The following is a 27,382-nucleotide window of genomic DNA, read 5'->3' as shown; positions in this document are numbered from 1 at the left end:
GACAGGAACGGCACCTGCAGGTTCGAAAAGGGGTCCAGTTATGTATAACTGGTATATCTTGTTGACAAGGCCGCCCGAGTCTTGACTCCTATAATGGCAGAGCCCCCCCCCCCCCCACATCAATATTGATACAAGATGTTTTATGGCCTTCTGTTTTTTTTATTTTTTTTATTTTATTTTTATTTTATTTTTTTATTTTTTTATTTTTTTATTCTTTTTTTCTTTTTTTTTTTCTTCTGTTTGAGCGAGACATTCGACTAAAAGTCTTAGAAGACAATAAGAACACGTTTTTGCACAGGCGGTCCAAATACAATAAAACTTTATTTATATATGGTAGTACTTTACGTTAAATCATATTAAAAACCTTTTTCTAAAGCGCATAGCATAACATTGTGTAGCATGACACACTCACGACCAGGAAGTACGTGTCTTTTGTTGTTGTCGTTTTTTTAAGTGTTGCCATTAGCAGCAATGCTCGCGCCTCTGTCTCAACAGTGTTTACTCATATTTTGGTGGAAGGTCACGTCGCCACGGTTACCGACCTTTTGGGATTATTCGTGGCAACGAGCGGTTCATCAAATAAACTTGAGCTCAGTCACCTTCACACCAAATTCTTGAGGCAGTCCGAGGGCAAATTCCTGCTAGCTAGCATCCGTTAGCGCCTCGCATTCAGATTTCATTGCTTCAATTTGCCACGACGTCATTCAAATTAAAAGACGAGTCGTGCCACATTGTTGCGTATCTGTCAGATTTATTATTTGATGTTATACTCATAAATATTAATTTCAGAAACTAAAGCCAAGCATGTAGAGTCCCGCAGGGCTCACTTCTCAGTCTGTTGCAATTCAAACTTTACAAGCTGCTACGACAGTATGAGCTGCTTGATGTTGACATTTCTCTTTCATGTCACGCGTGTCGATTAAGATTTTCATACTCATATTTCATATTTCTTTCATGTTGTGCGCGTGGAGTCCCGCAGGGGTTCACATCTCAGCCCACTGTCATTTAAACTTGACAAGCTACTACCAGTAGCTGGTTATTGTTGAAATGTTTAACGGCGTCACTTAATTTGATAGCATATAATCAGTACGATTATTATTGTAGGGTGCTTCATCCTCATGTTTCATACTTTTGACTCTCGAGGCAACCAAAACAAAGGGCTCATTTCTTGGTACATTGCAAACAAAACTGGGCGAGCTGCTCCCGCTCGCTGCTTATAGTATAGAAATATTGATACCGAGACAATTTTGATAACACGCATACCTGATCAGATTATTATGCGGCACATCTTATTTCATGCTCGCAGAGAGACCCAACCAAAGCATGTGGAATGCCACAGGGCTCACTTCTCGATCCGCTGTAATTAATACTTTACTCTCTTCTGCTACAAGCTATTGTTGGCATGTTTAGACAGACGCGTAGCTCATTTGTGCCAATCACTGGTCGCCATTTTCCGGGTGTGTTTATCAGATGAAAGACGATCCTTTGCTGGAACGCTCCCAACAAATTTAATGCCAGATGTTTCTCATACGGGAGAAGCTCGGGTCCAAGAGTTCCCAGGCAGGCTTGGAAGACAACCCTTGCGTCCTAAATCACTCGCCGTAAAGCTTCATCAGGAATGCGGGTTGGTCTGAATGATGTAGTCTGTACTTTGGTCTAGATTCAGTTCCCGTGTCCACCTATTGAGGACCGCTGGATTATACTGTCAGATATAAAAGTATCTCAACGCACTCGCATGGCATAAATCTTTAACTTTGATGTATGACGTATGTCAGGTGATGAAGAGCACATGGTGAAGGTCTGCTCGCGCCGTCCCAAAAAAAATATAACTCAAACCCAGACCGCCAAGGTGTAAAGCATCCTTGTGATCTCCCATGTTTGGGATTTTGCCAGCAAGGGCCGCTTATCAAAACGTGCGGGATCCATTTGGCCATGTGAATGATTTAATATCGTGATTTTGAGCTTTTTGAACTCTTGAAAAAACTTTGCAGAATGTTTTTGAATTTTTTTTGCAGGTGTCTTCATGCCTGTGAAAATTGCAGGTTGCAGGTGTGATCTCTGATCAATTTGGGTTCGTTCAATTTTAAGTTGAACTTGGCAAGATGAAATTTGGCAGATGTGTCTTAAGTCGACCTACAAAAAAAGTCTCAAGAAGCCGCGCCTGAAAACGCACAGGAAGTCTGCCACTTTGGTTTGAAGCGGCCATTTTTTGACGACTTGCCTAAAACGCGAAACTCATAACTCAACTTTTGGGAAAATTCAGCCCTTGAAGCCAGTTTATCTGAGCAGCATGAAATTTGGTAGGCACGTCTATCATGAGCGGACCTACAAAAAAGTCTCAAGAAGCCCCGCCTGAAAACACTCAGGAAGTCTGCCACTTTGGTTTGAAGCGGCCATTTTTTGACGACTTGCCTAAAACGCGAAACTCATAACTCAACTTTTGGAAAAATTCAGCCCTTGAAGCCAGTTTATCTGAGCAGCATGAAATTTGGTAGGCACGTCTATCATGAGCGGACCTACAAAAAAGTCTCAAGAAGCCGCGCCTGAAAACACACAGGAAGTCTGCCACTTTGGTTTGAAGCAGCCATTTTTTGACGACTTGCCTAAAACGCGAAACTCATAACTCAACTTTTGGGAAAATTCAGCCCTTGAAGCCAGTTTATCTGAGCAGCATGAAATTTGGTAGGCACGTCTATCATGAGCGGACCTACAAAAAAGTCTCAAGAAGCCGCGCCTGAAAACGCACAGGAAGTCTGCCACTTTGGTTTGAAGCGGCCATTTTTTTGACGACTTGCCTAAAACGCGAAACTCATAACTCAACTTTTGGAAAAATTCAGCCCTTGAAGCCGGTTTATCTGAGCAGCATGAAATTTGGTAGGCACGTCTATCATGAGCGGACCTACAAAAAAAGTCTCAAGAAGCCACGCCCCAAAAAGACACAGGAACTCTGCCATTCATTTTTTTTTGGTGTTGTTAGTATCAAGAAAGCAGCATGCAGTGATGGCGTGGCAGCGTGGCGTCTCTGCACGGATGAAAATGAGAGGATGGCGCACTTCCACCAGTGTGTTTAAAAGCTAATTACGGGGGAGGAGTACAAAAAAAAAAAACTGTCAATATGTTCCAAACCTCGTGTATATTTTTGGCCCCGCCAACAACCGCGGCACCTCCTCGAATCGGCGTTCCTTCCAAGTCGAGCTCCCGAGGAGGTTGTCTTGGAAAAGAACACCAGCGCAATTGTTGTCGTGAACGCGGAAGAAATGAGTGCGACGCCGCTGCGTGATATTCCGTCGCGTCCAAAAGAAAACGGCACGTGCTCAAAAGTTTCACGGCCGACGAATGAAATGGCCTCAAACGGCATTTTTTTTTCCACACAATGAATCCCTGTTCTACCCGTATTAGCTTTATTTGAGCTTTGTTGACCTTAGCTTAAATTTTTGAGCTAATTTTAGCTTTAGCTTATTGTAGCCGCAGAGCCCATCAGGATGATTTCAAGTCTTTCAAATTTCAAACATAAACAATCTTGACTGCCGCCGTGCTAAGATGGCGGATTACATCATTCAATGCGCACTTAAGAAGATATATGATCCTAAATGCTTTCGGGTGGATATCGCGACCTTTATATAGCTTCCAGATGTTTGCAACCGCTACTGTCCTCAAGTCTGCTCTTTTATAGACCCGAACCTCCCCCAGGGGTGTTCGACATGTGGCGCTCTGTTTGTTCATTGACCCGCTTCCGGGTTAATTGCCTTGTTTGCGTCCGCGATCATCATCTCAAGTCATCTTGACTGCTTTTTGCGGGAGCTGATAATACGATTTGCTCGCCGGTTAAGTGATGAGCTTGTCGTTTTCAATGCGGCGAAATGAGAAGCAGGCGGAAAGCGACCGCGCTCATCAAGTCCGGTTAAGACTTTATCGATGGTTATAAATAGTTTGGCTGAAGAGATCTTTTTGGGCAGGAATCACTCGGGTATTCTTTGTTTTTTGGTCATATTTTATATATATTATTCTATTTAACTCACTTGCTTGATGGTACACATTTGGAGTTTTTCCTCTGGCGCCCCCTGCTGCCCAGAAACTCTCTTTGCATCCAGGTCAGCATGATTTTTGCTTTTTTGATAGAAATATACACATAAAAACAAAATGTGTGTCCAATGTGCACGCAAGAAAAGCAACCCAGGCCTGCAGATGGCAAATGTTGGTGTGGTGCAGGCCGGCTCATGTTTTCCAGCCGGTGGCCTCTGGTGTAGGGAGGGCGAAGAAGCGGGTGCAACATGTGGCGGGCAGCGGCCCCCTCCGCGCGTCTCACAGGCCGACTGGCTTTTTGGTCTTCTCCCTCGCCGTGTGATGCGTCCGGACGTGACAAAAGGAGTCTCGAGATGGAGCCCGTGCGTAGCCGAGACTTCATGGAGCTTTTGATTCAGAACGGTCAAGGTAGGGCGGCGACAGTTCAGTGTTTTTGCCAAAAGGTGTCAGCACGCAAATGCTTTTTCGCGGCGAGTGGCTGTTGCGGGCCGCCGTGTGGATGTTGGATACGCTTTTTTATTTTCTATGCTTACTCTTCGGAGCAGATTGTTGACTTTCTTTGGGAAAATTAGCTTTGGGTTTATTTGAATTCGTTCACATTTTTTTTGATAAAAGATGCAGTACCACGTTTGGCCTCGGGTGGTAGTAATGAGTCATTAAGACTGTTAGCTTACTAGGCTCACTTGTCTTTGGTTCTCTTTTAGTTTTCAAGAAGATTATTTTTATTATTTTTGTTAATCCTCTTGAATGGAAATGCCTGTTCTGACCTCTCAAAAACAATATTTTTTTTATGAAGTGCTTCTTAATAAGCAAAATGGCACTCTGTAAAACAGTGCTTAATTAAATCATACAGTAATAACATAATTAAGCAAAATGTAAAAAAAAACTGCTCAAGTTTTGCCACATTTTTTTTCTTCTATCTATTGGCCATTGTGCTGCTCCTTGTGCTGTTCATTCCTAGGCCACTTGGGGCAGTATAACACCAACACAGCTAAAAATATTAGTTTTTCCACAGTGTGTTACTGCAAACTGTTTGAGTTCAAATATTTGTCGCTTTAAGAGTGATAACATCACAACACCTATGCTATTTATTAGCGGTTCTATGTTGTTTTGTATTATTGTTGTTAGCATTAAGATAAGCAGACTTTGTTAAGCCTAAACGATGTCGTTTTATATACACAAAGTGTCATTCTATTTGTGCTATATTTAGTTTGACAGTTAAACTGCTGCTTTTTGTGAAGTCAGTTGAAGAGAGTTTACGGCCACCATTTTGCTCGCAATTCAAACCCCCAAAAATTGTCAGAAAGACGAAAAAATTGACGCATTCGTGTGGTGGATGAACACTTAAGTCTACTAGCTACTGTACTTTTAACTCATTCACTGCCATTGACGGCTACGGACGTCAAAGATCCATTTGAACTGGTCTGGCAGCGATTTCATGAATGTTGCCGGTACTTGGCTAGCAAAGTAAATTTTTGAGGTTCGAGACGGCTCAACTGGGTGTTTTTCAGTCGCCATGTTGATTTTGAAGCCGTTGTCCCAAATTGTTGCTTTAATCAATGCGCCCCAGACCGAAGCATTGCTGTCACGCTTCTGGAAGAAAAATGAGGCACATCATGCGGACGAGACGCAGCGTTTTTTTTTTTGTTTTTTTTTTACAACCTCCACAGAGGCCTCTTTGTCAGGCCCCTTTTCCGCCCTTTGTCCAAATGTTTCTTTTTTTTTTCCCCCTGCGTGGACGGCATCCAGGGAAAAAAGCAGCAAGCATGAGATGCTCTTTCCACTCTGCTCGCTGCTTTTCGCTTTCCCGGCTGACAAGCCTCCACTTTTTTTTTTTTTCTCGTCCCGTTATTTTCCCTAGCACGCCCCCCTCCCTCCCTCCCTCCCTCCCTCCCTCCGTCCGCCTCCGCCTCCCTTTGGCTTCTGATTAGAAGACACAATGTGGAGAGTTGAGGTCTGAGGAGGAAGATTTTGTGGAAAAGTGGTGAGCACGCAACAAGGCAGGATGGACTTGTGCTGCTGCGTTTGTCCCGGATCTCCTCGTGGTACGTTTTGACTTCTTGTTGTTTTCTTTTTTGCTGTTGAGTCCACTTTGAAAGCGCTTTCCGTTGTGCGACATCATCTTGTGTATGTGGTGTTTACATCGGCTCATTGGGCAACGGCCAAAGTGTTTATTGAGCGAACGAGCGGTCGAGGATGCTGAGCGTCTGCGCGTCGTCGCACGTGTGGGAGCGGCCGCCAACTCCTCCCTTTTGGAGCAGTGGGGGGGGGGGGGGGGTTAAAGGGAATTCCGCACATCTGTTCCGCTCAAATTGTCGGATGGCTCAGAGAGCCGGACAGAACTTTACTGCGTTGAGGCTGGTTTGCGTTTGTTGTTAGTCAAATGTTTACTGTTGTTTCATGTTTGCATTATGTCCTCACAGGTTGACATGTTGAATATAAACAAGTCAATTGATTAGGTACACTTAAATACTAATGGCACTCAATGTAAATGGCGGGCCTCCACAGAGATGATAACGCTGACTTTTGATTGGTACCATGAGAGAATTGTTTTGAATTAATTTCGTTATTTAAAAGAGAAAAGTTGAGATGAAAATGTTGACCTTATTTTGAGTGGAGGAATTAAACAAACTATTATTAATTAATAGCCACATTTGGTGTGTGTGTGTGTGTGTGGGTGTGTGTCTGTTTGGGTGTGTTTTAAATACAAAGCAAAACAAAAATTTACATTTTTGTGACGAAATTTCAAAATGTGCTTTTTTTTCATTATATTTTTTAAAATTCTAAATAAAGAAACCAAAAATTTGACATGAAATCTTAACATTTTGAAATGATCCCCCCCTTTTTTTTTTTTATTAAAGAAGAAAAAGAAACAGAAATTGTGTATTGCTTAGCCACATTTTGTAAGTTTTATTTTTTCAATCTGAAACAAAGATTTTTTTTTTATATAAATCTCCTTTTTAAACAAAACACAAAAATATTTGTTTAGATTTTGTTTAAAAAAAGTTTTTAATTTTTTTATTACCAATCAAAAAATAAAAATGTGATTTTTTTTTTCTGTTCTTTTTATTTAACTCAATTTTTGAGGAGATAAAATAGCCTTGATTTAAATGTCTTCCTTAAAAATGACAACTTTTTAAGATATTTTTTCTATCCTAAACTATTTTTAAAACTTTAGTTTCCTTTAATTGTTTTTTTAATCCAAAACAAAATGAAATTTCATGACATAAATTTTTTTTTCTAGTAGGCATCATTTCATTGAAAACGATTAAATGAGTAGCAATAAAACTTGACTGTCGCGGCATGATTTGCACTGCTGCCATTGGCCACCTTCATGCGTCAATCATCATAGTGGCACCACTCATTCCTTCAGGCTGATTGTTATTTAAATTGTTTTGGCATTTATGTTTCCTAATGCCAAAATATTTGATTGAATACCTGCAAAAATGAGCACGAATACCTCCAACATCAACAAGAAGAACAAACGTCTCGGTGTCAGCTTCCTTTTAGAGATGAGAGCAACACCTTTTCCAAGACAAAACGGCATCATCATCTTCTCTTTCCTTCCTCCCTCCATGTTCGAATGTTCTCTGGATCGATCCAAGCGGCGCCGACGCCCTTTTTCCGCCTGCAGTGAATCGCTTGTGACAGTGCAGACAAAAAGTCTCTTTCATGCTGACTTCGTGCCAAATTGCCGCTTCTGATGCTCCCTCGGAATTCGGGGAATCGGCCCCCCCCCCCCGCCATTCCCGATTGTTACGAACATGACATGCCGCGTGAAAGGGGCTGAAAAAAAAAAAAAGGGGATGGAAGCATTCCGGCTTCTGTTGTTATCGTTTTACGAGCTGCGAAGAATTTCGGGAGAGTTTGCTGTCCAGCTTGTAGCATGAGGTTGCAATTAACCTTGGCGGGAGTTGCGTAACGAGTCTGGGAGAGCGCGGGATCGAGGCGTGAAGTGGGGCAAGGGGTGGGAAAAAATGGCTCTGTTGTAAACATGAGAGAGAGAGGGAGGAAAGGGGATCGTCTTGGGATGATCCTGAAATGGGAAAAGGGAGTGCGGGGCAGCTTGAGGGAGTTAGGAAAGTTTGAGCCTGGCTGATTATCCTGCTTGAAGTGTGTGTGTGTGTGTGTGTGTGTGTGTGTGTGTGTGTGTGTGTGTGTGTGTGTGTGCGTGTGTGCGTGCACGGATGTGTGCGTGTTCATGTATTATTAACAGACTGCAATGAGTGAGTCTGTCGAGCAAGGCCGGTCGAGTCACAGAAGGGGCGGCAGGAGTCCTGTTTATTTTGGTGACTTCTGGCCAGCTTGGGGGGGCGGCGGGGGGGGGGGGGCAACGTGGAGTGGCGGGAGTGAGTAGCGGGAGGGAGGGGATGAGTGTAAGGAGTGACTGACCTCACGTGTGCAAATACGAGGAGAGGAGTTTTGTTTTATTCATCCAGCCATTATACAAACCGCATATCCTCACGAGGGTCGCGGGTAGTTTTGTTTATTCTGTGAAATTCGTAAGTTGTGGCAGGAGTGGAAAGGAGTGAGTGCAGGGTGAAAAGGGAATGTGAGGAAGTTTCACTCGTGCGTCGTTATTTTTGTGTGAAAACTATCATAGGAGTCAAGTTCTGTAGCTTGCAGGGGGTTTTCTTTTGTTTTGCCATACTGCATGGGGGGGGGGGGCGTGGCAGAGTGGTGGGAGTGAGTTCAAGGTGAAGGAGTGAATGGGCCGAAGTTTCACACTTTTTTTTCCTAAAACTTACAGAATCTTTTTTATTCTATAATTGACAGGAGTTTTTTTTACCTTGTGAGTTGGCGTCCTGAAGTGAGAGGAGTGAGCTACAGGAGTGAGCATTTCAGACCAATCACCCCCTTTTTGCACAAACTCGCCGTGGAGTGTCGTCTCTTCGCTAACGTTTGGAAGTTGCTGCCAGGCAGTTTTGGGTTGACGTGGAGTAGCAGGAGTGAGCTGCCGGAGTGCTTTTGAGCCGCGAGTGGCAGTGGTGAACACGGGTGGAGGGAGGGAGTAAATGAAAGAAGACACTCCCCTGCTCTTACTTCGAACCGGTGGGGGGGGGGGGAGTCTTGTTTGCTCATGAATGTTCGCAAGCTGCAAAGCGACAGGAGTGCAGTTGAGGAAGCGAGTCGCTGATCCGACTGTAAAACCGAGTGTTACTTCGCTATCATTCAGGAGTGAGTGCAGGGGGAGGGTTAGGGGTGAGAGAGGGAGGGAGGGAGGGAGGGAGGGAGGGAGGGAGTGAGAATGAGAGGGAGGCGTGCTCCTGCCGCGACTTCTCTCTCTTTGTAAAACCTACCGGAGGAGTTGGCTGCAGCTCTCAAACGTCCCGGATGGCAACACACCCCTAAAGCGCCCCCCCCCCCCCCCTCTCCTCTCCCCCCTTCCACTCCACGCCTTCCTTCCTACTTCCTACTCCTACCCTCCCCTCCTCACCTGTCAACCCCCCCGCGCGCGCCCTCCCACGTGTGGGCAAACAAAATCCGCCGCGATCGCCGCACTCCGAAACCAGGCCCGATGCCGGCGAGCCCCCCAGGAAATGTGTTCCCCTCGCTGGTGGCGACGGGCCACCTGGTCACCTTGCTGCTGGTGTGGCGCTGGAGGTTGCGCAGGAGGCAAGGTAAGCGCCGCCCGTGCCACTTTCAAGGGCAACTCAAAGAGGGGGGGGGGGGGGGGGGGGTTCGCCGCTTTGAACTCCGAGGACGGAAACTTTTGCTCCACTGCTCGCTCACTTCGGTCTTCGCCGCTGTCCTCACTGCTCTCTTATCCCGTCTGCCGTCACCACCCCCCCCTTCCCCCCCCTCCCCTCTCTGCTCCTCCCTCGGCTCAGTTTCCCGTGGAATGACGGTGTCGGAGTTAACCCCGTGAACGCCGGCGGGAAGGCGGCATCTGCTTTTAGTTTTGGTTTTGGACGCGTGTCAGTTTTCCTTCCTCAGACTGCACCCTAAGAATGTCTTTGGGTGCGTTGGCATGACAACAAGCCGCTATTTTGGAACAAGTTACATTGCGGAAGGCTGCTCGTATCTTCAATTGTTCATTGTAGAGAAAGTTTACGGCGAAACTGAAGCGCGACAAAATGAAACATTGTGTGTTTAAACAGCAAAAAGTAATACACAACAAATTAAATATCACACAATATCCTAATAGTTTTTGATACAAACTACAATATATTATTTGTTTATAAGGCAAAAAAATAATTAAGAGAAACTTAACTAAACAAAACTTATGCAGTGGATATTTTCAGAATGAAGTCGTAACTTCGTGATATACGAGTTTTGCATAAAAAATGTTTTTCATGAAATGTATACATTTCCCCCACACAAAATTCTCTTAAAAAGCAACTTTTGATCAAAACTTTTTCAAAGATTTCCTTCTCTGTGGAAAAGTGCGTAAGATTCCCATTAGTGTTACATGGGCTCCCTCTAGGGGTACACAAAGAATCACATAATTAAAAATACAAATAAAATGGACAACATATACAACTCTCTAAACGTCCTAAAATACAGTACAGTGCATTATTTTATGTACAGTTCAGTTGTATTTAACTTTTAAATGTACATTTATTTTCCGCGCTCGAAGTTGTGATTTTGTTTGTGATGCATTTTCCCTGTTGTTGCATAGTTTTAAGCGCTTATGAAAAATAATAATAGTCATTAGAGGGAAACATCTTAACACCCGTTCAACTCGTTTGAAAGTGACTTTCAGTGGAAATCGTTGCACGTTTTGGTGGCAGCGAGGAAGCGGGACGTGCCAGAGGCAGGCGTGTTGCGACGCAATGGCGGCCCTCAAACGAGCTCACCTGACGTCGAGTCAAAAAGGGAGGATGATTGTTTTGCATGTTGGACAAACCGGTTTGAAAGCGCCGCCTTCAAAGCAAAGTCGCCGCCGCAGTCGTCGTTGCTGTCGACCCGCTGTGAGGGCGCGGCGGCCATCTTGAAGCCATTGTTTGCTGGAGAACCAGGTTGGGCCGGCCGCTTTTCCTTTAGCGTTCCCGGCGGGGCAATTGGGGTCATAAAAAGCTCTCAGAAAGGAAGAGGACGGGCCACACCTTTTTGGCGAGATAAAAACTGGCTTTTGACACGCCCATTTCAACCTCGTAATTACCTCCACCAAGGAGGATTTTGATCGTGTACAGTAAATAGCTTGATAGAGATGGATACAGGATGTAAGAAATTGATTAAATCCAGGAATTAAACCTAAACTAAAAATGAACCTTTTTTATTTTAAGCATGAATCAAAGTACTTTTTTTTAAATGTAATGAATTTATAATGAATGTATTTGTTACATTTTTATATAAATTAAAATGTATTTTTATATAAAAGTTAAGAACCTCTAAAAATGCAATTGAGTCGCATTAAACAGTTTTACGTGTCTTTTATTATTCAATGTGCATTCTGCTGCTTTCTTAACGATCATAAATGCAAGAACTTTTTATTTACGTTTTACGGCGTTGTAACTGCGAGTCAATTATTCTACCAATTATCCCATCATCTAATCTAGTGAATCAAATGTATGTTTTATTATTATTATTATTATTTAACAAAATGTTGAATTTCAGGTACATTTTTGTCCACTTGGGGGTCGTGATTCTCATATTGGGCGCTGTATTATCTGTGACTTTGAGTGTGTGTGTGTGTGACTTTAAAAGGCGGATCCCGAGCCTGGTGAGTGACATGGGTGTCAGAGAACGAGAGTGTCGAGTTGTAGACTAGGCTGTTGTGAGCTCAAGTTGGCGGCTAGCTGTTGACTGGCTACCAGTTAGCTTCGTTAGTTTTGTCTATTGTGTATTAATGATTATTACGTGTTTATTTTGTCATCGTTAGTTCAGTAAAGCGATAGAAAGTGCACCGACACTTAATGGGGTCTTTACAATATGTTCTAACACGCGATGGTAGGCTATGTTCGACTAGCTAATGATGTTTATGTTGCCTTGTGTTGGCAATTGTAGATGTGCTTTTTATAGAAGCCGGTTCTGTGACAACTTATTTCTTCACGGGTTGGCGGGTGCGAGTCTGCGGTAATGAAGAAAAGCTGAAAGTCCGCTCATGTGATAGCAGCACAGAGCTTATTATTATCCTTATCACGATGATTATGTATCATAATGACATCTGCTTCCTGGAAGCCGCGCCGTTAAATCCAGACGGCCTTTGACTGCAATGACGCGCAAATATGAAACCAAAGTGTCAACACTGGGCCTGTTTGCACTGGCGAAAGTATCGCGTGACAGACGATGCCGGCGGCCATGTCGATGTCGCGTCTGAATTTGATCGCTTCAAAGCGTGTCCCGCGCAGCAACGTGACACCTCTCCGGGATAATTATTAATTCTTATCGTCCCGCTGGGGGTGAATTCAATCCGTGTCATTTAAAGTTGGAGCCCAAGGTGCCTTTGACCCAGTGGGGAAGGTGCGTGCCGGCGTTTAAAAAAAGCTCGGCAAGTTCCACGCCAGGCGGCGAACTTGACACTGGCGGTTGTCTGCCGCCGTATCCCGGAGACAAAGAAGTCACAACAAAAGATTCAAACTGCAAACTTCTCAACAGAAACCTTCGAGGCTGTACCAGCGTTCGTATCGTCAAGCCGCAACGGAGTCCATTAGAGGCCGATTCCATTTGGTGGCGAGCCGCACCCAAAACTGCAGTGCGCTTTATATCTCGCGCTGCAGTGACTCACTCTGAGGCCTCCTTTCACTAATAACACACTCGACGAGAGGAGAGCAGCCCACTTTTACTGCACACCCAAACAAAAAGACAACAATGTTCCGTTCTTGCTAACTTTGGTTTGTGTTTTTAAAAATTAAGCCCTGAGGCCTGTTGTCATTAGCAACATGAAACTTGGTAGACATATCTATCACAAAAAAACCTCAACAAGCCATGCCCAAAAAGAGACAGGAAGTCTGCCACGGTGGTTTGAAGTCTGCATTTTTTTGCTGACTTGCCCCCAAAAAATGCTTACTTTAACTCTGCCTTTTGAAAATTCATCCCCTGAAGCCCGTTTCATTGAGTAATATGAAACTTGGTACACGTGTCTATCATGAGGAGACCCACAAAAACGTCTTAAGAAGCCATGCCCAAAAAGAGACAGGAAGTCTGCCACGGGGGTTTGAAGTGGCCATTTTTGATAACTTGCCAAAAACAAAACATGAAACTAAGTCACCTTTTGAAAATTCAGCCTCCAACGCCCGTTTTAATTCGCAACATGAAACTTGGTAGACGTATCGATCATGAGGAGACCCACCAAAAAGTCTCAAGAAGCCATGCTCAAAAAGACACAGGGAGTCTACCACGGGGGTTTGAAGTGGCCATTTTTGATAACTTGCCAAAAACAAAACATGAAACTAAGTCACCTTTTGAAAATTCAGCCTCCAACGCCCGTTTTAATTCGCAACATGAAACTTGGTAGACGTATCGATCATGAGGAGACCCACCAAAAAGTCTCAAGAAGCCATGCTCAAAAAGACACAGGGAGTCTGCCACGGTGGTTTGAAGTCTGCATTTTTTTGCTGACTTGCCCCCAAAAAATGCTTACTTTAACTCTGCCTTTTGAAAATTCATCCCCTGAAGCCCGTTTCATTGAGTAATATGAAACTTGGTACACGTGTCTATCATGAGGAGACCCACAAAAACGTCTTAAGAAGCCATGCCCAAAAAGAGACAGGAAGTCTGCCACGGGGGTTTGAAGTGGCCATTTTTGATAACTTGCCAAAAACAAAACATGAAACTAAGTCACCTTTTGAAAATTCAGCCTCCAACGCCCGTTTTAATTCGCAACATGAAACTTGGTAGACGTATCGATCATGAGGAGACCCACCAAAAAGTCTCAAGAAGCCATGCTCAAAAAGACACAGGGAGTCTACCACGGGGGTTTGAAGTGGCCATTTTTGATAACTTGCCAAAAACAAAACATGAAACGAAGTCACCTTTTGAAAATTCAGCCCCCAACGCCCGTTTTAATTCGCAACATGAAACTTGGTAGACGTATCGATCATGAGGAGACCCACAAAAAAGTCTCAAGAAGCCATGCTCAAAAAGACACAGGGAGTCTACCACGGGGGTTTGAAGTGGCCATTTTTGATAACTTGCCAAAAACAAAACATGAAACTAAGTCGCCTTTTGAAAATTCAGCCCCCAACGGCCGTTTTAATTCGCAACATGAAACTTGGTAGACGTATCAATCATGAGGAGACCCACCAAAAAGTCTCAAGAAGCCATGCTCAAAAACACACAGGGAGTCTGCCACGGTGGTTTGAAGCTGCAACTTGTTGGCTCATCTTGTCTATTTACCAGGATTCTTTAAAAACAAGCTATAAAACTCAAATCCGGTTTTCCTGAACAACTTGCTGTATCATAAACACCCCGAAAATGCCCGGGGTATATACTCTGCGGTGGTCCACGACCACACATTTCTGTACGTGCCCGTTTAGAGAAAATGACTGTCGGCAGACAAACGTTTCCATTCAAGAGTCCTCCCACAGCTTGCGTATGCGTGTTTCTCCTTCACATGCTGTGAAGGACATGAATGGTTGAGCACTATTGCACACAAGACAACAATAGTTTAGCTTCAGTGTGTGTGTGTGGGGGGGGGGCGATTATTTATGATGCACAGCTGTTGCAAACATGGCCGAAGTGAGGCTAAAAATGTGCACTATGTACCGTGAGGGTTGTTCGACTGGTGGTTCGCGACACTTAACTGGCCTGGGTGGGTCAAAAAATTACTCACAAAATCACATAAAAAAAAAATTACTAAGCATTTTTTCTTTTTAAACATTATTTTTAAAAATATACATATAATTTGCAATATTAATACCGATTTTATTGTATTTTTTTTTAATTTTGAATATTTCTTGTAATTCTACAACCAAACTGTACGCAAAGAAAGCAGATATTTGTTTGTTTTTGTTTAAAATGTGTATTTTTTGTGTCGTTTTATAAGTAACTGAGTTTAATTTGACTTTTATTACAATCTGCATGTGTGTGTTGCGTGCGTGTGTTTAATTGGAGCTCTGGGGTGGGTTATGCAAGTGGTGGGCGGTGCAGATGTCACACATGTCCAAAAAACTAAAAAAAAAAAAATTGGGGGGGGGGGGGGGGGAGCCTCGGGCGCCTGCACGTGGCTGTGCGTAAATGGCAGCTTTTTACGCACGGCCGCTGAACGCAGCAGCCGGAGTGGGCTGGACTTGGGTGCAATCCGAGACGACACTGCTCCTCTCCTCCTCCTCCTCCTCCATGGAGCTCGGGTAGAGACAAAAGTTAGTCGCGGAAAAAAAAAAAAAATCCACGCGGGCTTTTTCTATCGACATCGCTCGGCAGCAAGCATGGAGGCGCGCGCGGAAGACCGCGCAGTGGCGGAGCGCGTCTTCGCGTACCGTACGATGAATTTTATTCACGAGATGCGGTGCGAGGACGTGGGCTCGCACCTCTACAGCCGCATGTGCTGCGCAGGTACGTTTGCGCGCGCGCGCGCTCACTGACGTCCCCGTAGGCGGATTACATTAGGGAGGAGGAGGAGGAGGAGGAGGAGGAGGATTGGCGCACGCATGCGCTCTGTGCATTGTTTTGTTTTGCTTCAACGCGCAGTTTGGGGAACTCGAGCAAATCCTCCTGATCGCGGCATGAGTGGGTGTGTGCGTGCGTGCGTGACGGAAGTGGAAGTCCAAGCTGGAAACTTTGAGTCCATGTGAGATTGATTAATCGTGTCTGACTTCAATTAACAGAGAGAGCTCATTATGTTAGCTCGTTAGCAAGTACTCTAAATAGTCGTTAAATCGCATGTTAAGTGGAAGCAAACGTATCAAATTTGTAACTAACAATTTGATTAGTTATTAATAACAAATAACATTGTACTGGTTATAAATGAGCCTAGTTGGCATCTGTGGTGGCGTGGCGATGATGTCATTGTATTTAGAGGGTCTTTGAGGCTAGTGTGTCTTTGAGGTCGGACTTCAAGACTGGCTCCTGAAGTTTGGTCTTTGAACTTGCTCTTTGATATTGGCCTGTAAGGAGGATATTGAGGCGGATCTTCAAGGTTTTTGGGGGGGAGGAGGGTCTTTGAGGTGGGCCCTTAAGGGTTGGTCTTTCAGAGGAATTGTTGAACTTGGTTTTGAGGGTGGTCTTTCAGACGAGTTTTTGAGTCTATGTTATTTGAGGAGGGTCTCTGGCTTTGGTCATTGAGTGGTCTTTGAGGGGGTCTTTGTTTTGGGTCTCTTAGGTTGTTTTTTAAAGCAGGGTCTTTGAGGATGATCTTTGAGCTTTGTTGAGAGGGTACTTGAAGAAATTATTAACATTCTTATTAGACTCTTTGAGGAGGGTCTTTGATATGGGTCTTTGACTTTAGCTTTTGCAGATGGTCTTTAAATTTGATTAGGAGGTCGGTCTTTGAGATTGGTCTTGAAGGTTGGTCTGTCAGAAGGGTCTTTGAGATTGTCTTAAAGGAAGTTTTAAGGAGGATCTTTGAGTTTGCTCTTTGAGGGGTGGGGGGTCTTGGAAGTGAGTGTTTGAGCTGGTCCTTTTTTAATGATTGACTGAATTGGCATTGTCTTTCGGTGAAATAATTTGTGCAGTTGGTTAATGACCGCACCTTCCTATTTTCTATTTCCTCTTTTAGCCTGTCCAGCAAAATATGACTAATTCATGAATTCATTGTGTGCATTTAGTCTTGAACAACAATGTTTTTTTTTGTTTTTTAGCAACAGTAAACGGTTGCAGCAACAAAGTGGCATACTTCAATGCTAACAGAAGCATGTGTTTTCAGCGTTGCCATGGCTACCACCCAAACCACAATGTCCCTGCCCCTCCCCTCTTTCCTTAAGTAAACTCAAGCGTCATTGCACCCCATCGCCACTAGAGAGAGACAAAAACAGCGCTGAAAAAATGTGTTGTTTACCGAACGAGTTAATTTTTCACCTGCAAACGTCTTATGAGTAATGTTTACAAGGGAGTACATTCCACAGTGTTGAACAGTAACAGAACTACTCGCAGTGCGTCAGCTCGGCACGGACCCATAATGCCGCGGGGCCAGATGGTACCTGGCGCTGCTGCGCATTCTTCTTCTCTGTGATGGACACGCATGCTTTCACTTGCACACTTGTTGTTGTTTTTTTTTGACATGGTGGGAGTGATATGGGTGATAGGGTGGGCTGGTGGGGGGTGGCGGGAAGGGGGGTGGCCTCGCCCTCCTCGAGAATGCAGAAGCCAAAAACATCCATGACAAGCCAGAAGGATATATTCTACTAATTTGTTTCTGAATTTGTGGAAAGAGTCCAACTAAATCCATGAATCAACACACACTCAACTTTTGTCTGCATGTTGCTTTCTAAAGTTTTTGAAGATGGATATTTTAATGTGGATCTTCAAGGTGGGTCGGGGGTCGAGTGGCAGGGATGGAACCCCCCCCCCCCACACCGCCTCTTGCTCCTCTTGTCCCGACAAGCCTCCTCTCCAAGGAAGCATTTAAGGAATCCTTTCTTCCCGACAGCGAAAGCTCTTGCAGGAATTCATGAGACGTGAATGTGTCAATGCTTTGTTGTTGTTTTTTTTAGTTCAATGCGCCAAATCGACAGTTGAAGATGTAACTTGAATGGCTGCCCTTGTTTGATTTGGTTTGGTTCGAGCACCTTTTACAACAGAAGCTTTTATAAAAAAAAAAAAAAAAAAAGTGGCAATGATCCAAGAGCAACAGGGAAAACCTTTCCCAGTTTCCAAAGTGCAGATGTTGCTACTGGACCTCTTGAGTCCATGCTGGGAGTTTTCGTGTGATGAAGAGAATGACCTTGTTCCTTGACTCATGGTCGTCATGTGGGCTTCGCACCCCTTGTGGAAGACGTCCACCACACACGGAGTCTTGGCTCTGTTCACTGTTTCCACTGTGGACAAAGAGCTGGTTATCATGAACCGCTTTGATTTGGTGTCATGAGACAAAACCCAAAAATTTAGAGGGCGTTCCCTGGAAGATTTGGGATGGGTTTTTTTTTTTATTTTTATACAGACTGACGAATGCTTGGTCGACATAAAGAACAAAAAATTTTGTCAATGTCAATGTGGACCAAAACTAATGTTGACCTTCTTAAACTTTGACTTTGCTCCCCTAAACGTTCACTTATACAGAAAATTTTGTGGGTTTTTCTTGACTTTTCCTGGGCCAACCTAACCAAATGGACCAAATGGATAAGAAACCAAAATCTCCGTCAACTTTTGACTAAACTTCCTTCCATAGACTTTTCATGGAAAAATCTTTGGATCGACGTACATTTGGTGGGTTCTTCTTTGAGCCATGGCGGCATATGAAAACACAACCTCCTTGGCAAACGTAAACTGTAACGTCCTTTACGCAAACGTTCACGTTTTGGGATTCCTCGTTACCCATAGGCCACCCCTCTACAGAGAAAAAACCATATGAGACTTAAATTTCGCATTCTTTTACGCACACCCTACCAAACAGTTTTTTGGAACAATCTTTGGAGACATGGACTTAGAGGTATGCGGTTACACGTGGTAGACTAAATTCTGCCTGTAACACTCTAAAAAAAACAGTTGGGTCAAAAGTAACCCAACTATGGATCCAAAACGGACCCATGCACTTTATGGGTCAATTTGACCCAACTTTCTGGTTGTTTTATACAAAATGACCCAAATTTCTTGACTCAAAGTTGGGTTAATCGTATCTGAAAAATGGCTGCCACCGCCATTCAAATAATTCCTAAATCCCTAAAGGAGACTCGGAGGGAAACGCAATCCTCCCTGGTTGAGGTAAACAATAGCGCACCTGTGCGCATCTGCGACCTCAAAGTCATCCATGCACGGAGACGGACGTTACGGTTGCACCGAGACACACTCGTCACGTGTCAGGTGGTCTTTGAGGACCCGAGGAGCAAGGAGGGGGGAGGCGTTTTGTTGTCGTGTCAGGGTGCGGTCGCACCTTTACCACGCCAGACCGGGAAGAAAGACTCCCGTCTCTTCCCCCCTTACCTCTCGTGTTACTTCTTGAGTGACACGGTCGCCCGCAGGCACGCTTGCGTGTGCGCGTGGGGAAAACAAAAAGCGTGGCGGTGCAGGGGGGGGGAGGGGGGGGGAGGAAGTCGACAAGGGACGGAGCAGACTGACTCTGACGCAGCAGGCAGTCGCTTTCAAAGTAGTCAAGGGTAGCCGTTGTTTCTTCTTGTTTCCCCGTACGAGGATTCTTTTTGCGATGGAGGCCAGATTGCGACAGTACTCGTCCGACAGTTTGAGCAGCGACGGCGTGTTCATCGAGGACTCGCCTTACCAGGGCATACTCAAGTCGATGGACTGCAGGAAAGGTAGACGCGGCTTGACAGTAACTTTATTTGCATTTCTGCTGGAAGCACAAGCAAAGTTTGTGTGTGCAGCGTGTTGGTGTTGTTGTTGGTGGTGGTGGTGGGCTTCAAATAGGCCACTCCCCCTTTCATATGTTTTGAAGTTTGGTCTTTTAATGGGGAGGGGGGTGATCAACTTGAAGAGGAGATCTGATAGTAATGCTTTAAAGTGCACTCCAATTTTTTCGGATGAAGATGTCATTTTAAGGTTGTTTTTTTTTAGTTTGCTATTAGAGTTCTACTTAATGTAGAATTTAAATTTTTCAATTAATAAATTGAATTATCTAATCTATGTATTCAATTTTTTTCATATACTCAAAAATTTGAATAAATACTCTATATATTAGATTGTTTGTATTATTATGTTGTCAACAAATTAAATGAATGAATGAATGCATTAAATGGTATATTTTACATTTTTATTTCTTAGGCATTTTTACGACCATCATTAATATGATACTGTACATTAAATTAAATGTCTTTATTATAAGAGTAAATCTAATTATTTTTCTATTATTTATACGTAAGTATATAGTATAATTTATTTTAAATTTTTTCTATTGTAATTTAAGTACATTTAATTTAAAATTAATCCGCATTGATACATTTAAACCATTGTTTAATAATAATGCTATATAGTTTTTTTAAATAATAAAACATTTTAAAAATTTGTCATTCGAATCATCATACATTCAAACAAATTTCTCCATTTTGTGATGAATACATCAATAGCTTTGTTTCATTTTTATTCAGTGAATTTTAATTAATACATTTGTAATAATATTATATTTTGTCATTAATATGTTCATCATTTATATAATTATGTATTTTTTCTCCAGTCTCTGATTGGCTGTTAAAAACAGGGGGGGGGGGGGGGGTCGCCTTTTTTGTTTTTGTTGTGCAACTCGTGTCTCATTTTGCTTTACTTAAAAACATTTTGCCGTCACTCTCATCGTCCCCTGGTACGAATACAACTTTATGGATCCACGTTGGACTTTCTGAGCGCAAGCGCTGATGTTGAAGTCTCGAGTGTTTTATGTCCTGATGCTGAGGAATGTGCGCAGGAACAGTCCTGCATGGCGAAACATGTTCCTGTACACGCAATGATGTGCAGCATGACAGATCTCATTTAAGCCTCTTTCTGTTTTGTAACCTCCCTGTGTTATATTTTTATTGGCTCAACTCTGACCTCACCATAATTAAAGATGGTTCCCAAGTGTCTTATTAATAAGAATATTTACCCAAAGGAAAAATTTTTGCCACAATGAAGCTCTGCTGACAAATGAAGTGACGTCGGACCATTGCTTGAAAGTGGCTCCGGATCTTGGCCCACCCAACCTCATCATTTTATGGGCGGAGGAAGGTTATTACGTAAATGAGCTGACTTGTGATGTCATTTGTGAAAAGTGAGACCTGTAATTCATTCACTCGTTTGTCTTCCTGATGAACAACAATAAAACAAAAAAATAAGCAGCAGCTTTGTTGTCCTTTTGAACGAAAACGTCTTCTTTTTTTTTCCCCCCCTACAGATGAGCGCGACCGAGTTCAGAAGAAGACCTTCACCAAATGGGTCAACAAGCATCTAGTGAAGGTACGAGAACACATGCTTTCACTTGCCTGCTGATTGAAGACTGATCGCTTGATAAGAAGGAAAATAGCACATCCATGACGCATCTCTTATCTGGAGGACATTTCAAAACACGTGGCTTTGACGTCTCGCCACTGGGTCACATCAAAGTGTTGCACCCCCCCCCCCACCCCGCCCTCCCCTTTAGCAATATCAATGATTTCACTGTAAGTCAAAGTCTTGTGACACACCAGTCACAAGAGCAACAACATTGTTTTCATGTAGCAACTGCAACACAAACACGCACACCAAAAAAAAAATCATCATTTTGAGTTGTCATGGTTACGTAGATGTCATCTGTTATGCTAAGGAAGCTAAAGCGAGCCAAGTGGGGCTGCTGCGGCTCGCCATGTGCGTCCTGCGATAGCATCAGGCTAACAAACGGGCCAGGATGTGTTGTTATTGTGTGTTTTTATGAGTCTGCGTCCATGGAAATGAGGCCATGCGGGAGCTGACTCATTCTCAGGTTTTTTTTTTTGGACATCATTCCAGTTTCAAGGTGTACCGCCATTTTAAAAAAAGAAAGAAAGAAAAAAAAAACATGAAAACCTTAGCGGTTTTCGTTGTTGTGAACCGCCCTTGTCAAAAAAAAAGTTAGCTTACGAATATAGGAGGCTATATTTCCATTATGATATCACAAACAAATTCAAGATCCTCTTAATTTTACTGTGACGCTGCCTTGAAATGAGCGCTTGCAACTAGCTACGAGAGTTAGCATGTGAAGGTAAATGCTAAATACTTGCTACCAGGGTGGATAACAAGCTAACTAGCATGGCTTACATCAGTTTGTTTCTACTTAGACATTACTACACAAAACAGAGAAGAACAGAGAAGTAGCTACTCGTTTTTCTGAGAATGAAGTAAAAACAAACAAAAAGTAACTAAGTAACTATTAATTACATTTTTCCATTTACTAATAGCTAGCTACGGAGTGCGTTCAGTTGCGTTCAATTTAAGGTTCCAGCTAATCCAAAATCATCTGTCCATTAAGCTTCTTCTTTTGATCATCTTTTATTGTCAAATCTTTTGTTTCCCCCTCCGTCCACCACACGTCCTGTCCTCTTTATCCCGATCAGCACTGGAAGGCTGAGGTAGGTTCTTTTTTTTTTTGGGCCCCCGGCATAAATGCTAAATGCTAAACGCATGGACTGCAGTACGATGCTAAAAGCGTTTGTCAGTGTGTAGTTCCCAACTGAAATCCGTCCACCCGGCTATACCTAATATTATGACCTATGTTGCTGTATTAAATTAAGCAAGTCGGTGTCGCACGCGTAGAGTCGAACATATTGACACATAATGGACAATTTAGAGTCTATAATAAACCTAACACGCATGTTTTTTTTTTAAATCTAATTAAATTTTTGGGAATATTGGCGTGCAAACCCAGAACTCCTTAACTGTGAGGCAGATGTGCTAACCACTATTACGCCATGCTGCCCTTAATTTATTTATTTTTATTATTATTTATTATTATATATATATTTATTTATTTATTTATTTTTTATTTAATTAAATACGTTTGTGTGTTTTCAGGCCCAGCGACATGTCAGTGACCTGTACGAGGACCTGCGCGATGGCCACAACCTCATCTCCCTGCTGGAGGCTCTCTCCGGAGAGACCCTGGTGAGTGACCTTTGACCTTTCAACCCACCCTCACTTCCTGTCTTCCCCCCTCCCTCCCTCCCTCCTCCTCCCTCGCTTCTTGTGTTGTCTTCTACTCTTCTCGATGTTGTTGTTGTTGTACTGTTGTGTGGCATGTGTTGATTCTCCTGTTCAACTAATTTTCATTCTTGGCCGCCATCTTGTTGACTCCTTTTGTTTTGGGCTCTAACGACCTTACAACCCCCTTACCCTCCTCCGCCCGCCTCGTCCTTCTCCTTGTGATGCTCTTGCCGTGCTAGCCGAGGGAGCGTGACCTAGTGAGGAACGTGCGCTTGGTGAGTGCTGCCCGCACGCTGGCTCTGGCGTGGCATGCGTCAACGCACGACCACCACCCCGCCTCCCCTAAAATCAGCCCCTGCACCCAAACATCGACTGGTAGTGCATGTTTTGATGTTAGTCATTAGGTGTCATATCGGGTGCTCAGTGGATGAAAAGTGGACGACAAGTGGATTTCAGTCACACTTTAGGTGGTGATCTTTAGTTCTTGATAAGACGAAAGCGACTCATTAATGGACTTGGAAAGATGTATTTCATTTTATTAACATAAAAAAAAATTATTTTCGTTTTTCTTATAGAAATTTCATAGTATTTTTTAAAAATAATTTTAATTCATTTTTTAAAAACATGTAATTGTTTAATTATTTTTTTATTATAAAATAAATGTTAAATAAATTAATAGCTGATCAAAAGTGAATAAAAATGTATTTTATATATGGCTGTATCAATATTAAATATGTTGTAAATTAAATAAATGTAAAAAAAAAAATGTTGAGTCCATTCCAATTTATTTAAAACCAAAAAAACTGTTTTTCTTTTCATTTTGCTTTAGATAAAAATGATAAATAAATAAATAATATTCATTGTGTTTTTAGATTACAAAAAAAGTCTAAATGAAAAATACCTGCTTTTTATTGGATGCTGATGATTTGGATTGTATTTATACGATCGTATTTACCATACATCGAAGACCTTCCAGTAAAGTATTCATTAGCAGCTACGCTACGTCGTGACATCGAAAATGAATTCATCGTCTTTTCTGCACATCCCATAATTCCATGCTGCATCTCAGTTATTTTGATTGACGGACTTTAATTACATGCTTCACATGTTTTAACACCAGTGCTCGTAATCACCGAGTCCCCCTCAATCGCTGCCAGCTGATTGGTCGTTTAGCACTAAATGTGCATGTTCATAAACTGGCCATCCCCATCCGACGTCCTGCCCCGGGTCACGTGTGCCGTCATGCGGATCTGACGCCTGGCTCTCACATGGCCTCGCACCTTCATCCAGGTCACGCAGAACTTTGCTCGCCATTGGCTGCTTTTCCCAAATGTGTGTCCCCTTTGCTTTCTTTCAGCCTCGGGAGAAGGGCCGCATGCGCTTCCACAAGCTCCAGAATGTCCAGATCGCGCTGGACTTCCTCAAGCACAGACAGGTGGGCAAGGAATTCTCGTCCAATTGGCACACAAACCTTCATTCGTCTCCCAAACGTGTCCGAAACGGGATCATTTCCAACCCTTGCAGGTCAAATTGGTCAACATCAGGAACGACGACATCGCCGACGGAAACCCCAAGCTGACCCTGGGGCTTATATGGACCATCATCCTGCACTTCCAGGTACACGTTGGCCGTTATTTATATAACTGGGTTTCAGGTTAGGCATGACGTCGCTCACATTTGCTACAAGCCGAGTTTGAAAGTAAACAATTGTAGACTTTTTAAATTGAATTTAGTTCATTTAAATTAAATAATCAATTAAAATGTAATAATAAAAGTAAAAAAAATAATAAATGAAAAATGCTTAATTTTAGTTAGTTTCAGTATTCGTTGTTTTTTTTTAAGTGTATTACTTGTGCAATTTTTATTAAACACCATGGTCAAATGAAAAAAGTAAGACATTTACTTTAATTGTAATTTTAGTTTTAGTATTTTTCCGTTAGTTTTCGTTAACTAATATAAGGAGCTGGAAGAGGTGGTGACCAGGATGCGGAGGGTCTGAGAGTTCCGCCTGCCCTTGTCTTGGTACTTGCAATATTTTTTTCATCTGTTCTCACTGTCTGTTTAACTCTCCTTTTCCATTTCGTCCTCTTTCTCTCTCTCTCTCTTTCTCTCTCTTTCTCTCTCTCTCTTTCTCTCTCTCTCTCTCTTTCTCTCTTTCTCTCTCCCTCTCTCTCTTTCTCTCTCCCTCTTTCTTTCTCTTTCTCTCTCTCTCTCTCTCTCTCTCTCTCTCTCTCTCTCTCTCTCTCTCTTCACTTGACTTCATTTTTCTTTGTTTTAGCCTTGGCTCATGGGTGAAGTTAGGGGAGTAGGGCTGAAGGTTGTTATCAGGCTCGGGTAGGGCTTGTGAGGTGAGGTTAGGCTTTAGATCGTCCTTTATTGATTCAAGAGTGGGTCAGGATTCATGTTGGGTTTTTGTTTCGAGGGCCTGTTATGGAAGATTTTGGAGTTGGATTCGGGTTGTTCTTGGGATTCAAGTAACGCTAGGGTTAATAGGGTTCCTCACTTCCATATGAATGCCAGGATACAAGAATGAGCCGTTTCATGGAGCAGCATAGTTTGGAAACTTTGAGTCCAAAGCAGTGGGAGTAAAGGATCATCTGTTTTTTTTTTTTGAAGCTATAATGAGCGTAATGGTCACGTTGGGATGCGGGTTTCATTTTCCTGAGTGAGTCAGTGCTTCCCCGGGGGATGCCAGAAGGCAAAATCGTGGGCGTGATTGCTTCGAAATGCAGTGGGAACGACCACAATGAATCCCCGGCTGGCATTTTTTTCATCAGCTTTCATGTTTTCAAGGCCAAAAAGCAACCAAAAAAATAATAAATTCATGTGCAGATTTTTAGAAGGAACTGGGTGGAGGTCCTTTTTCCATTCAGGGTCTGAATCACTATGCTTGGGTTTCCCCATCTTCTTCCCCTTTCCTACAAAAAAAAAAGAGCCTGTTGGTGAAAGTTGGCCGTGAGTCATTGAAACTCTGCTAATCAAACAGACTGATATTTAAAAACATCAGAAAAACAAAGAAGCAGTAAAACGGGTATTAAAAAAAGCACATTTCCTGCGATTGTATTTGCAGGTTATGTTGTAAAGTCCACCCTTGTGGCACATAAAGTCGAGCAAAACAAACACAAAATCGACCTTGTAGGGTTTCATTTACATTTTTCTGCTGTGCAATTCATTAAAAAAAAATAAAAAATAGCCTTGGAGGCATCGGGGGAAAAAAAACATACCAGCATTCCTTTGCAGCTGCCCTCGTTGACTTTAATGACAGTTTATTTATTTCAAACTGCTTGCGTGATTCATTTCATGTGAATTTTGTAAACTGCGGGTTCGTGTACAAATCTGGAAACGGTAAGTTTAATTGCGGTTCGACTGACTCATGTAAAGTTCTGCGGAAGAAAAGGCTGCTTATGTGGAAATAAAGACTTTCAAGTCGCTTTATTAGGTACACATGCCACAGCCCAAAAATAAATCCAATACAAGCGATGTGCCAATCACGTGTTTGCGCCCCCCCCCCCCCCATCTCCCCCCCCTGCAGATCTCCGACATCCAGGTGAACGGCCAGTCGGACGACATGACGGCCAAGGAGCGTCTGCTGCTGTGGTCGCAGAGGATGGTGGAGGGCTACCAGGGTCTCCGCTGTGACAACTTCACCAGCAACTGGAGGGATGGCAAACTCTTCAATGCCATCATACACAGACACAGGTGAGAACTTCCAAGAAATCCAATTTGGACTCTTTTGGTTGGATTTCCGTGGGAGGAGTATCTTAATGTATGACCCTTGGGAATTGGCCACAAATTTAAAATTTTTAACCAAAATGGCCGACTTCCTGTACATTTTAGTTCATGGGTTCCAAATATTGCAGTGGCTATGTTTTTTAGGCGTCTTTGCACCTTGAGGCTTTAAAATTGGCGGAACATCGACACTTTTGCCCAAAATGGCTGACTTGATGTGTGTGTTTTTTAGCCCATGAGACTTTTTTTGTGCATTCTGTCACAATAGTGAAAACAATTTTTTCTCAATCTTAGTAAGAGTTGGTTAAAATGAGACCCTTGGAATTGGGAAAAAAACATCCAATTTTAGCCCAAAATGGCCGACTTCCTGTCCATTTTAGAATATGGGTCTTTGAGACTTTTTCGTAGTTCCTGTCACGATAGAAAGTCCCACCAAATTTCACACTGATCAATAAAGCTGCTGTCTGGAAGGGAATTTTTCTTTATTCCAGTAAGAGTTTTTTAAAGTAAGGCCCTTGCAATTGGAGAAAAAACTCCACTTTTCACCAAAATGGCCGACTTCCTGTTCTTTTTAGGGCTTATTTACAATACATGAGACTTTTTCATTTGTCCTGTCATGTCAATCCTACCACATTTTGCATTAATCAAGGAAGCTAGTTTTTTTTGTTTGTTTGTTTTTTGGTTGTAGTAGAGATGTTTGAAAATTCTAAGAGTTTTGGTATGCTAAAGACCCCCCCCACCCCAAAAATCAATGGGTCCTTCCATGCTTGAGACCTCAAAAGTAAGCAGATTTGCTTAAAAAATTCCTTCCTCTTTTATCTTATGGCACATCCTCGTACTGAGCTCATTCGGGTGGAGTCTCTCTCAGTCTGGCCTTGGCATGGATCTGTTGTTGCATCACGCGGATTTACGGCGCGCCACCTCCTTTCGCGCCCATTCGCGCTGGAGAACTCCGATCCGTCCGCCATAGGCTCAAGATTCCGACATCGCCGAGGAGCTTTTCCAGTTTCCCCCG

At 43.0% G+C, this 27,382-nt stretch overlaps 1 protein-coding gene across 12 annotated transcripts in view; it reads left to right on the top strand.

The window, feature by feature from the left end:
• pleca (plectin a) overlaps nt 1-27,382 on the top strand; it is a 67,758-nt gene that overhangs the window by 17,900 nt on the left and 22,476 nt on the right. For 2 of the 12 annotated variants that reach the window (XM_086062147.1, XM_086062152.1), the window contains exons 2-8: nt 20,879-20,940; nt 22,053-22,067; nt 22,510-22,599; nt 22,878-22,913; nt 23,996-24,073; nt 24,163-24,255; nt 26,171-26,337. In XM_086062147.1, coding sequence (XP_085918273.1) covers nt 20,879-20,940; nt 22,053-22,067; nt 22,510-22,599; nt 22,878-22,913; nt 23,996-24,073; nt 24,163-24,255; nt 26,171-26,337 — 541 coding nt within the window. Of the gene's footprint in view, nt 1-5,992; nt 6,069-9,516; nt 9,645-19,153; nt 19,314-20,878; nt 20,941-22,052; nt 22,068-22,509; nt 22,600-22,877; nt 22,914-23,995; nt 24,074-24,162; nt 24,256-26,170; nt 26,338-27,382 lie in introns of those variants that run through there. The other 10 variants (XM_086062148.1, XM_086062156.1, XM_086062154.1 and 7 more) reach the window with 8 other exon arrangements.

Source organism: Leptonotus elevatus, chromosome 19 (assembly GCF_054856555.1).
Source record: "Leptonotus elevatus isolate MCC_2025b chromosome 19, RoL_Lele_1.0, whole genome shotgun sequence".
NCBI lineage: Eukaryota > Metazoa > Chordata > Actinopteri > Syngnathiformes > Syngnathidae > Leptonotus > Leptonotus elevatus.
This window is presented reverse-complemented; position numbering and strand designations above follow the sequence as displayed.